Genomic DNA, 13,300 nt, shown 5'->3' on the forward strand with positions numbered 1-13,300 from the left:
TAGGGCTGACTGTGTAGAGAACAAAGACTTTGTAAAGTATCTAAGGCAGTTAGACCAGAGTCATCTGAGACCAGTACATGTGTGAATGGGTGTTTAACTTTAAAGGAGCTAATGAGGACATTCAAAGCTAGTTTAAAGCCAGGAAATATTGCAGAACTTGCAGTATACTACAAAGGGTTCTTCTTAGAAAGACACAATATATGGAAAATCCTCCACTCCAGGCTGCCCCTGCATTTAGTGCAGCGGACTAAACACGTGCACAAAAAAATAAACATCAAGCTAAGGTGAGCAGACAAGACAGACAAAGTGTAAGTAGAAAAGACAATGCTGACATAGTAAATTCATTGCTCAAGGGCAAATAAAATGTAAATAAGTTTAAAGAAATCAAAGACTCGTGGCACATACCCACTAGTGCATTTAAGAGCTGTATTCATCCTACTCGTGCTCAGTATCAGGGCTGAAGCTATCATGGTGCTGGGAGGCATGTTAAAGCATCTTTCAAATCTGATACAAATGCAGTGCATATATATTGCAATCATAGCTTGTGGATAGCTCAGAAATGAACCTGGAAGAGGAGGAATCCTGGTTGAGGTCAGACCCCAGAGAAAAGCATCGCTGTGTTGTCGATCGCGGCAAAAATCTTTAATTTTAAACAACAAGACGGTGATAATACAGGATAAAAAAATATAGAGATTTTATACTGGGGACAGATAATAGGCCAGCATTTAATTTTTTTCATTGTTTAAAAAATACTTGAAACAAAATACTTTATGAAGTAGTTGCAATGCTTTGATTTAATATTTTTAAAGGTCTTTTCCAAGCCAAATGATTCAGTAATTCTATGATATAAATATTCACACAAACTTTGGTAAGAATTTGTTCCCTGACTTTTGTGGAATTCTTTGCCACATTCTCTGATTTCAATGCCAAGAATCACTGGGTTTCTCACAGAACTGAATAATTAATTCATGACACTGGACAAAACCAATATGTTGTTAGTGAAACAGTGTTTTCCATGGGCTGCTCTAGACTCACAAACAAAGATGAATTTCTGAGCAGGATGTCTAGAGCTCAACATCCCAGGCTGAAATTCCACTCAATTGCCCCTTCTGGGCTCTAAGTCAGAAAGTAAACCTGTCATATCCAGGGCTGAGTTATTTGCTGTCAAATGGATTATAGCACAAAAAGGCTGTAATTGAAGACTGCAAGAGGTTATAGCTTGAACATAGGCAGAAGCAGTAATTCCACTTAGTAAAATAGATATCACCCCAAAATGAGAAAAGTTAAGCTCATACAAGGTGAAATTCTGACTCCGTTGTGGCTTAACAGTTGCTGGGATTTTTGTCAGGCTTTCAGAGTAATCAAAATTTCACTTGCTGTCCAGAGAGAGATGCTGCAAAGGGTGTGATGAAGGGAAAGTTAAAATAACTCTTAACCTGGGGCTTCCAAAATACATTTTCTGAGCAGAAACTGCTGTCTAACTCAGTGTTTTCATAATGTAGCAATGCAGACAGCCCTTCAGGGGACCAAGGGGATAAAGCTGTGCTAGCAGAGTACGGCTGGGATGTGCAACCAGAGCCACCCTGCTGGAAATACGGAAGCTCCCATTGTTTAGCACCCTGTGGGACATGAGGAACTGGACTACTTAGGCATAGTAAGGTACAGTTTGTGAGAAGTGAATTCAGAAAGCTGTAGCATCACTGAATACCTGTGGCAGTGCTGGTACCTCCCACCTGAGGCCCTCCATTGAAAGGCAGAGATTACTGGAAGAGAGAACATAGAAGTGTCTGACAGATGCACTAATTTTACTGGGAGAAGGAGTATTAAATTATAATGCAGAGTCTCATCATATTTCTACCGTTCAAACCAGTAAATGTGAACCAAAGAATGCAGTTGATGAGCCTCTGGGAAGAAGGGACATAGGCTCTCCTGTGTGTTTTCCATATCCCTTCTGCTTTGGGTGTGATGCTCAGAGTGGCTTCTCTCACTGAAGTACAATCCAGAACTGGTGGCTCTGCTTTTTGCCACGTACTTTCTGTTTGTCCATCATTAAGCACATCAAAGCCTCAGTGTCCCCATCAGAAAACAATGCTGTTAATAACATTAATCCACCTTTATTAAGAGCCTTTAGCTCTATGGAGGAACACCAAATATTATTAAGATGAAGACAAGAGGATAATAAGGAAATGTGTTTTTTCCCTTGCTGACCTAGTTTCTAACCTCACTTTAAAATCTTCCCTTGATTTTAATTATGCTTAATCTAAAGCTAAGCTCACAAATCTAGCCAACTTAAGGGCTGCTTTTAAGTGAATTTTCTCGCCTGTCAGAGTTCCTCAAGCCTTCTGTGCTACAATCATTTTATTTCCAGCCCAGGCACAGAGTTGGGGCATTTCTCTGCCAGCACAGTGACTGCTGGGCGCATGAGCTCAGGCACCACCTTGCTCCATTCCAGCCTGGGCACCACAACATTCTTCACAGAACAATTGCAGTCCTTTTCTCATCAGCCATAGCCAGAGGCAGCAATAAGGGTGAAGGATATCTATCATGAAAAGTCCAGCGTCAATGTGTTCCCCCAATTTATTTACTGACCTTCAATGCAACAGCCATACTCCTGACCCTCGTGAGATGAAGCCTAAGGGGAAATGGCACTGAGCACCAATTCCATATCCTGTTGTTCTGTGGTCTAAATTAAGTGCTAATTAATTACCACTGGCATCTTTGGCATTGCCTGTCAAATTGGATTTAGGATATCCTTTCGCTGTTTAAATAAATAGCCCTACATCTAAAGCTAAAAATTCCAAGTGTCAGCTTTTCCTTCACTTTTAAATTTTTATTTTAAAATCCAATGAGTATGTTCATGGCTTTTGCAGGTAGAATTCAAATAAAAGAAACAGGAATTGATATTGTCAATTTTGATTAATAGTCCCTCATTAATAAACATCCTGTTATTCAGTTTCCACCTGCAGTTGCTGATGTTGCCTGGAATCAATTAACTCATATAATTTGATTTATTTTACAAAGACATTTTTGGATGTGCTGTGCTGATGATAAAGGTTCTATATTTACAATTTGTGATTTAAACGAGATTGTTACTAACTGCTTTTTATTTTTAATATTACAAGAACATGTAGCTTCAGGCATTCTTGAACAAAAACATTTAAGCAATTTAAAAAGTTAAAGCTTTATTTATTTAAAACTATCTGTTGCCTTCTGAACCACACAGGCCACAAAAGCATACAAATCTAGGACCTATAGCAGGTTGGTCATTACAATTAGCTAGTTGTTCTGGAGAAAAAAATATAACAGAAGTAGAATTAAAAATAAATTTTAAAAAAATCAAACACAGCAGAAGTCACACCACCATCCAAAAATGTATTTTAGGCATTAAGGTGGCATACTTCTCTCTGAACACATATTATTGTATGTAGTCTCACACTGCCTTTCTCACTCTAGTATCCAAACACCTCTAAGAAGTGCATCAGCATCTGCCCAACATCTGTCACAGAGGGTTTTGCTGTCTCCCATCCCCTCCCCAAAGAGAATCTCGTGCTCAGAGTGCCTGTGTGGCTTTTGAGCAGGGGTTTGCTCTTTTTTGAGCTAAATTTGCTGCTACAGGGAACCTAAAAAAGGCAGAAACTACTGTCTTGTGCACAGACCTGCAGCCAGAGGATGCTCCTTGAGGAATTTCACGGCCTTCAGCTGACTCCTACCAGAAGACTGTGGCCAAACAGGCAAACTGCAGGCACAACAGCCAGATCTGTCCTCCTGAGAGCACCAGTCAGAACCAGTTTGCATTCACACACAAAAAACTAAAACCCAAGCCACACTAGGAGGGCTGGCTGTCAGTAAATGGAAGAACCCAGCAGGTCACCCAGGTGGATCAGTTTTCCGAAAGGGACACCCGAAATTTTTGTAAGAGGGAAGATTTTGTGGAAAGATATTGAATCCATCTCTTTGCTACAATTTTGTTTGGGGGAGTGAGAACTGATCCTTTGCCCATGCCAAGGTCTTTGGTGGACCCACGATGTGGTAATAAGTTCCTGCCCTTGCTGTCCATGCACCAGTGTCCCCCCCTGCTTTTGGAGCTTCTGTGACTCAGATGACCAGAAAAACAGGCACCCAGAAGATAAAGACTTTCTCCACAAGACAGGCATTCTATGAGGTGTGTGCAAAGGCAAGAGCCCACATGCTCTTCTACAGGATCGTCGTATGGGAAGCAAAGTTCACCCAGCACTGAGGAGACTTTATTTTTGACAGTTCTCTTATTAAACCAGAATAAATGCCTTTCTTCAGCTTTTCACAGTCTATTCAGCCAACTGTGAAGCAATGTTGGGAGTTAGTTTAGTTATTATTCTCATTTAGGGCCAGGCTCCAAGGCAGTTCATCCAGGGAAGGGCTCGTGCTGTGAGATATGTGGGGGATCCCCTGAGGAAGCCCATTCTGCACCAGGTCCCTGTCAGCTGTCCAGGTACTATATATAGCCACCCCATGGTCACAGTTAAAGCCTAGTCTGTGGAGGAAGACAGCATCAAGTGCTGGTTCTTGTATCCCAGAGCAACCGAAGAGAAGGGATTTTTCCCAAAGAGCTGTAACATGAACCCACAGCTGCAGAGCACAGGAAGCCTATGGAGTTTCCGTAGGCCAGGAGCCATCGAGGCTATTTTCAGCAAAAGCAAGCTCTTAAGTATGTCTGAACTATTTCTGACCCCTCTTGTAACATATCCTACGCCATGACCTGATTTCTCTATTACCAGCCTAGCTATTGTTTCAAATTCTACCTATGGAACAAACAGGGATTTAAAATACCTTCATGTTTTACACAGCTAGATGCAAGTAGCTTAAAACTGTGTTAGTGCACTGTGACCCCTGAATTGTGCTTATTTGCTATAGAGGAAACCACGTGGCACATTTAGAAAAGGACAAATATTGTAGTATTTTGGAGCTGCTCTATAAGCAGAAGCCTCGGGTCTCAGCTCCATACATACCAGTCTCCCTATTCCCATCACAGTGAACAGATCTCACAAGCTGAGGACTCCACTGATGATGTCTGCATCTGCTCAGCCTCATCAGCTGGTGAATGCCACTATAATGGAACTGAACAAATTACCTGTACAGCCAGAACATAGATAATAATGAGACTTACTCTGCATTATCAAGAATAAAGTACCAGGAAATATAAAATAAAATAAAATAAAATAAAATAAAATAAAATAAAATAAAATAAAATAAAATAAAATAAAACAAAATAAAACTAAATATAAAATACCAAGAATCTGAACTTAATGGTAAATTTGAAATTTATCTATGTCGCAGTGCAAGGAGTTAAACAATTTACAGAAATAAAGTTTGTGTCATCAGGGGCTCCCTTACCACCAGTTCCCTCCATAAGTTTCCCAAGATGGAGTTAAGCAATGCACAGGCCCTGCACTGTTCCTCCACGATGTGTGTATTTTGGTTTCTCTCCTCAGCTGGTGTATTCAGCTGGATATGGATATCTCTGCAAGATTTTGATCTGTTATAGGACCCCTATTGTTGTTTGTACCTTAAGAGGACTCTCAAAGCTGCAGTTCACTTGTCTTTTTAGTATCAAAATCCACTCAAGTTCTTCCCAAAAAAACAATGACTGCAGCTGAACAGGAATAAGTTGATGACAGAAAATAATGTGGCTATGATATGCTGTATCTGAGGAAAGTGCATAGCAGGCCTTAAACGAAAAGGAAATATGTTGAGAAAAAGCCTGATCATTTAGGTTATCTGTGCATCATGTCGTAGCTGTGGTTCCTTCCTAACACTGAAAAACCCTACTGCAAAAGCCCTGTGAAAATGTGCTTATACACACACAGACATTATCACTTCCTAGGATGGTACGTTTTATTATCAGGTTATTTTCCAGTACATTTGGCACAGTTAAGGTAAGTATATTAACTTTACTTCCAAATAAAGAAAACAAAGTTGTACTGAATGTCTCAGCCACTGTCAATGAGTTAAGAACTGACAGGAGGTTCAAGTAATCAACCCTGTCTACAGCACTGAGCTTTCCCCTGGGACACCTCCTCTGATCACACAATGTATCTGACTGGCATGGATGTAGAATTGCTTTCAATAAAGATTTTATTTCAAGGTTGGATGATTCCTTCCCAAATGTCTTGTCACTAAAGCAAAGTATGTAATACCTGTTATTTTTTAACTCCTGTGAACCAGCATTTGGGAGGGAGAGGAACATAAAATGTTGAGCTGGAAGCTGTTCATTGTAAGAGACAAATTTAACAAATTGATTGGGAGCTCTGCAACACCAGAAGTCAGAAAGCTGCTGCATAAAAACTGGCCTGTACCAGTGCAGTGAAGAGGCCTGTTAACAGAATTATTGCAGGGGAGAGCTGAAGGCAGCTGAGCCCTTCCCAGGGCCAAGTCCTTAAGCTACAACATTACATTTGCATATGCCTGAGAATAGATAGGAAAGAGATATTGGCTAATTTAAAGATAATTATTGGTAAAGTGAATCAATGGGAGGCACACACTTTGACCTATTAAGGCAGTTCACAGGAACTTACATTTCAAATCAGTCCTGTCATCCATCAGGATGAGCAACGCTGGCTATGACAGTGGCTGCCAGCACAGTTCAGCAAAGGTAAAAATCCCACCCAAATGTGCTGTCATGGAATACCCCACTCAGAGAGGAGCTGGGTCCTAATTCCATAAGGTTGGTTCCTATACCAAGAGGAGAGATGACACATATACAGCATTTTTAATCCTTTTGGTGGACTTTCATTTGTTCCTATTTCTCATTAATCTCTTTTGGCCTCTGTGTTGCTCTTGGTTTCTGTCTCTAGTGGCAGACTTCCCTAGTGAGCACAAATATCAAAATCTGCTTTTATCTCTCAGACCTCCACTGAATTCGGGGGATAGCATTTCCTACACCTGCCATTCTAGCCCATAACATCATACCAAATGACCCCTTCTTACTCCTCTGACCCCTTCATTTTGTAATCTGTTGTCCTTTAGTCGCAGTCTATCTTACCAGTTCATGGAAGAATAACAGGATTGTTGGATTGAAAAGTGACCCTTAAATATAATTTAAAAGAGTGAAAGAATACCAGACATGGCTAAAACCAGTTCTTCTCAGGGTAGAAATGACTCTGACATTTAGCAAAATTAAATCCTCATTGGCTGGAAAAGGATAAAAAAGCAAAAGTGAGCAGTTCTCAAAGCAGCTGGCTCTACCCTCCAACACTCTCCAGCCTACAGTAAAACTGTGTCCTTTCCAATGGGATTTTCCTCCCTAAGTAAACTGAATTCCCCAAATTTTTATGTGCAATAGGAATATTAAGATGTTTAGGAGTCAGAGTCAGTGTAGAAACCCTTTCTCCTCCTCAGCAGTTACTACAAAGTAAAAATGGATGGAGAACATTTCCTAACACCTACTGTGTTAGGAGCAATAATCCAGTGTGCTTTCCAAATGTCAAAATTAATAATGATTTTATTTAGAGAGTTTGAAAAGTGTAGGTTTAATGGAACTAGAGAGCCAACTCACCATACAATGACCCTCTTAGCTGTTGACTTGCCCTGCTCTCCATCACATGTTTTCCAGCTTGCAGTTGCCTTGACAACAGCCAAAGCAAAAATCCCAAGTATTTCTCCTTATATATCTGCCATTGACACTACAGCCCTCCTATCAGACACTTCTGCTGTTTTAATTCATAATTAATTTCAATACTATTAATAATGAGAACTATGTTTTCTGCATTTCTCCTGCTTTGTGGCTTCAAGGACTGAAGACATTATTGAAATTTGGTCATTTTGGAGGAAAAAAAAAAGTCTTTTGCAGCATAGCACCCAACAATTTCTTGATACAGTTCCAGCATCTGTGGCATCAGATTATAGATTGTTTCTAAAATAACCTTAAATTGATGGATCATTGCTCCTTTCATTTGGGCTTGACAAAAAGTACCTCTGGCATTTCCTTTCACTCTTTATGCTGAAAATGGTGTGTCACTCTTTCTACTCTTGCAAAAAAAAAAAATCTTGCCCTTTTTTTCAATATTTTCTCCTTTAACAACTCAATTTCACCTAGTAGCTATAGTAATAGCATTGTGTGCATATTTTATTTTTATTTGCTTTGATTTCTTCTTTTGTGAAGAGATGATAAAAATATCAGTTCTAGAATTTCTTTGGTAAATGTTTGTAATCCAGAAAGATATAAAGTCCAAAACTTATAATTATTCTATTCAGGGTGGATTGAATTCCTTCCTTCTAGTTCTTCAGTAGCTGTGTTTTACCACATATTATTTAACTATTCAGACTTTCTATCTTTCCAAGTTCACTTGGTTTATGTTTTTGGGTTTTTTTGTTATTATGGTGGAAACAAGTGAAACTGCATGAACATATCAAGGATTTTCAAGATATTTTCTCAATACAGTACTGCTTGTTCTAGCATTAAGCTCAGGGAACCCAAATTTACACAAATGTTCTTAGTGCCACATTACATATTGAAGAACCCCAGTCACTTCCTCTCCATCACCAACACACACCACAGACAGCCTCCATTGCCTCATGCAATACCTCCATCTCCAGATGGCTGGGAAATGTTATCATACCTGGACTTTGCCAGGATATCATGAGAAGGATGGAATCTTCGGGATAAACCACAGGAATTATTCTCCTTCAGGAAGATGGCAAGCAAAAGCAGAGGGATTTGCAGTGCACCTTCCATTTTCTGTGTCCCCATCAGGAACATGGGACCTCAACATCTTGCTCCACATTTTACAGACAAAGGAAGGCAGTCCCCCATCCCTTCAGTAAACTGAGGTCTGTTGTCACATTTCTTCACCCTGATTCTGCTTGTCCATGCTCCACTGCCACCTTCTCCTTGCAAGGGCCTTCTCCTCCAGCTCCATCAATGCTGTCCATTATCAACACCCTCTTGTCTCAAAGCCATGGCTAATGTTGCTAAATTGATTATTTCTAAAGTTGCCCAAGACAAAGCTGCTGAATTTCCACCCCCACCCCACCCTCCCCACAGTGAACATGCATCTCTACTCCTGCTGATGTCATCTCCAAATACTTTATGAAATTTCCAACTTTTACCACATAACAAGCTCAACAGAAACCAAATCTCTCTCCTGGAGAGAGAGATTTGCTGTACATGCCTCTGCATAAGTGGCATTAAGAAAAACAATCTTGTCACCTCTGTAACATTTTTAATTGTGATAAAGATGTGTGACATCCATCAGAAGCCCACCCACTCGCTTGGCAACAAAACTACTAACTTTTGAGACTTTCTGAACTCCTAAGAGAAGAGATGATATATTAATATTTCCACAGAGGAAAGATAATTAATTTTTTAAAAAATTAATGAAGATGCTATATTTTAAGAAACTAATAGTTAAGCCAATCTGATTAGTGCCATATGGAGAGTGTTTTGTGCAATGGACACCACAGTTACTAGCATGAGGCAGAACGAAGTAATTCTTCCTATTTATATATGGGGAAAAAACCATGAGTGTTGATGCTCCAGGAATGTGGTGAACGATGAGACTGGCACAAATCCACAAGACGTGCTTTTTGCTGTGTGACCCACCCACTAACATGAAAGAAACACTTTTTTAAGTGTCTGGAGCCATTAGGTCTGACAAAGTTTCTTTCCCTTATAGTGTGACTTGCTATAAGTTCAGCAACAGGTATGGGAAAACAGAGACAGCTGTGATAGCTTTTAAATGGCTGTCTGGATTTTAAAAAGGTAAATGAGTGACAATGGCAGAGGAGGGGGAAAAGCAGAACTTGGCTTCAACAATTCACTTGGAATACTTAAGTTAAAACTAGCAGGTTAAGGAGGCAGCCATAAATTCAAACATTTACATAACAAAGCTGCATTTAGTTGCATTCCTTGGTGGAGCTGTGCAATTTATTTATAAAATATGTATCTTCATTTACTAGTCTTTCCAACCCTAGGATAAATAATATATTCTGGAGGGTTGAGGGAAATGGATTTCTACTTAGTCTGTACTCACCACCGCAGAGATTTATGCCAAACTTCCTACCTAAACTCCATCCATTAAACCTGCGCTCTTCTTAGACCAGACTTCTCCATCCTTAATGCCCTTTCCACAGGAATATTAAGTCTTAATACAGACACAAGATCAACTTTTAATAATACTAGTCCTTCTCTTGTAATTTTATGGGTAATAAAGATATCAAAGGTTATAATCCTTACCATTATTTTCTAAGTCATCTCATTAAGGTATGTAGTCTCTGTGTCTTTCAAGAAACTTTGTGTCAGGATAAGGCATGCAAAAGTCTTTAGCCACAAAATTTCACAATCCATTTCAGACCATACTCACTTTATTGGATTTAAATTAGCAGAAGGAATGTGTTTCATATGAGCTCTACATTAAGGGGCTTTTTTTAGGTTTTCACAACTCTTTCAGCGCTGGAGACCATGTTAAGGAAACCAGGGAATCTTCTCCCTGGCACTACAGAAACCATCCTTTCCTTGTTTGTTACACTGGCAGAAATTTCTCTTGCCTGTTTTCTTTCTTTTTGATAAGTTAACCAAACAAACACCCCTACCAGGAGAAACAGTTAAAAAGTGCCTCTATGTGCTTCAAGAGCAACAGTGACTCCTCTGACACCCTTCTTTTTTAACCAGTTTCTTTCCTTTTGTCAACAGGATAGCAGCCAAGGAATCCGTGAATCTTATGTCAACACAAAGCTTAGGAATTGTGTTTGGACCAACACTCCTTAGACCTGAAAAGGAGACAGGGAACATGGCAGTCCACATGCTGTACCAAAATCAGATAGTTGAACTTATGCTGAGTGAGTACAGCAAGATCTTCAGCCCGGAGGAAGACTGACAGACAGGGCCTGTTATTGAAAACGTTCACATCTGTCTTGATGTCTAATATTTTTACATTTCTGTAAACATATTTCTGAAATATTTCTTTTTCTTTCAAGTGACAGATGCCTCATTTTGTGCAAACTTAATGATGATTTTGTGTCTAATTTTCAAACATTGGAATAAAAAATATTGTCAACATTTGCCTATATGTATTCTGCATTAACCCTTTGAGAGTTTCATTATGCTAGCACTCCAAGTGTCACTTTTTCTGCAAGCTGAGCATACAGCATATGGCCCTAGACCATAGAAAATGCTGTTTACCAACATATGCAATGGCACAGAAAGACAGATAATAATTGAGGATGTTTGTGGAAAACAGATTAAAGTATGTACATTAAAAGCAATGAATTAAAGCAGTGATACGAGATCACTCATTGCTAATCTGAGTATAATTTACCTTTCCCTTTGATATACATTGAAAATTAAAGACATGATGAATAATCTTTTGTCTACCCCAAGAGCTAGAAAAATTTTGCATTTAATGCTTTTAAACAAATAAAATTAAAAACCACAAACAAAATGAGAATGTCACTATTTGCATAACAGTGCCTAAAAGAAATTAAAAATGGAATTGGAACTTTGGCATTTTTACTTAAATGCAGTACATGAAATGAAGACATTGCATGACTGCTCATTTTAATGTAACATCCATTTTGATTCTTCATCACACTGTACATCTGCCCGCTTTCCCCAGCTATCTCATGTTCTCTAGCATTTGTATTGTGCTCCTGAGGATGCTTTATTGGTGAACTACATTAAATTCATCTAGAAAGAACTTTAAAAAAAAAGCCTTTTCATATGCCCTTAGGATTACTTGGCTAGACTTGAATCAATTTATGCATTTGATGGTTAGTTTCAGTTGTCATGGATAAACAAAAGGGTAACTGTCTAGAATATATCAAATATTGTTTCATTTTGAAATGTATGTTTCCAGCTATACACATCTCCTACCCTGTTTTGTAAAAGTATTCTGCTGATAAAATGTAGACTTATGTTTGACAGCTTTTTAATCAAGTTCAAAGAGAATAAATAAAACTAATCCAGTGTGGTAAAGAGTCTGTCTGGTTATCGATTTGTTCATAAAATGAAAAATAAACCATGTAAATAAGATGTGTGAAACACAGATCCAGAAGCAAATATTTAAAGCAATTAAAGACCCCAAAACATAGGATTAATGCATAGGTCTGCTGTGCATGAGAGATATGTCTTCGATATCACCTCAGCAGATCATGGGCTGCTTCGGTTTTTACTCAGGATTGTTGTTCAAAATTCCATGTTATTCAGGAAAGGTCACTCAGAGTGGTCATTTAAGGGAACAAATATATAATGAAGCCTGATGGTTAACTAAGACCAGGTTCTTTCATCAGCTATTAACACAGGCAGAAAATAACACCAAGAAAACTAAAAAAGCACCTCTGAGATGGTTTTTCTGATTCCTCACATGTCTGAAAAATCAAGCAAAACAGACAGGTAGTAACCAGTAATTGAAATGAAAAACACAAAACCGAACAAAATCTCCCTCGTATCACAAATATCCAGCTCAATAATTTCTGAACAAAACTATAATATACTGCAGAACCCAAATTCACTTCATGTTCAAGAAAATATTTTTCATGTTAATGTCAAGCCATGAGTACTTAAACAGTGATGCTTTTCAGCATCATCATCTATAGACTCTTTTAATAGCAACAGACCAGGCGCTGTTTATAGCCTGTGGAAATGACTGGAAGAAAGATAGTCAGAAGTTCAGTCTATTCCTTAACAAAGACCATTCACAGGATGGCCCCACGGGTGCTCACAATCATGCTATTGAAGTAATTTCTGCTATTACTGGAAATGAAAAGTTCACTTGTTACTTGGAGCCTGTTGCATTCAAAAGAAAAGATTCTTAATTAATTAATTAATCTTCTTTCTTCAGAGCATGGAGACTCCTCTTGTCTTGTTTTTATAAGACAAGGCTTATGAAATGCACCGTATCTCTCTTAAGATCAACTAGTTTGTAGGATAAAAAAGAAAAAAAAATCAAGGAAACTTTTGGACAGATGAGCCTTTCTTTGGGTTTAAAGAGTTCCTTACATGAACACTGTACAAAAGTGCTGACTGCTCTGTTAAATGCTCTGTTAAATTGCAGCCTGGACGTGGGCAGACAATCTGGGGGGACACAAGTGGCTCTCACCAGAGGAGTGTATAAATCCAGGGCCTGTAGCAGATGCCTTTCCTTTCTCATCCCCACAACACAAAGGAATGGCCATGCCTTGCTACCAAGCTGCTTCCTTCCCCAAGAGACCAATTCTTCCTGTCTCTCTAAATACATACATTAATTTAATGGGAAAAATTACTGACTCAACCATTAGTCAAAGAGCCAGGCCTTCAGCCCCTGCCATCACCAGAAACCAGAAGGATAAA

General features: G+C 39.0%; 1 protein-coding gene across 1 annotated transcript in view; it reads left to right on the forward strand.

Moving 5' to 3' along the window:
• The window catches only part of ARHGAP15 (Rho GTPase activating protein 15), a 320,948-nt gene extending 310,076 nt beyond the window's left edge, over positions 1-10,872 (forward strand). Inside the window, exon 14 of the mRNA XM_062498346.1 lies at positions 10,667-10,872. Within this exon, the coding sequence (XP_062354330.1) occupies positions 10,667-10,850 (184 nt within the window). The 3' untranslated portion in view covers positions 10,851-10,872. The remainder of the gene's footprint in view (positions 1-10,666) is intronic.
• The last annotated feature ends 2,428 nt before the right edge of the window (positions 10,873-13,300 follow it).

Source organism: Cinclus cinclus, chromosome 9 (genome assembly GCF_963662255.1).
Source record: "Cinclus cinclus chromosome 9, bCinCin1.1, whole genome shotgun sequence".
NCBI classification, from domain to species: domain Eukaryota; kingdom Metazoa; phylum Chordata; class Aves; order Passeriformes; family Cinclidae; genus Cinclus; species Cinclus cinclus.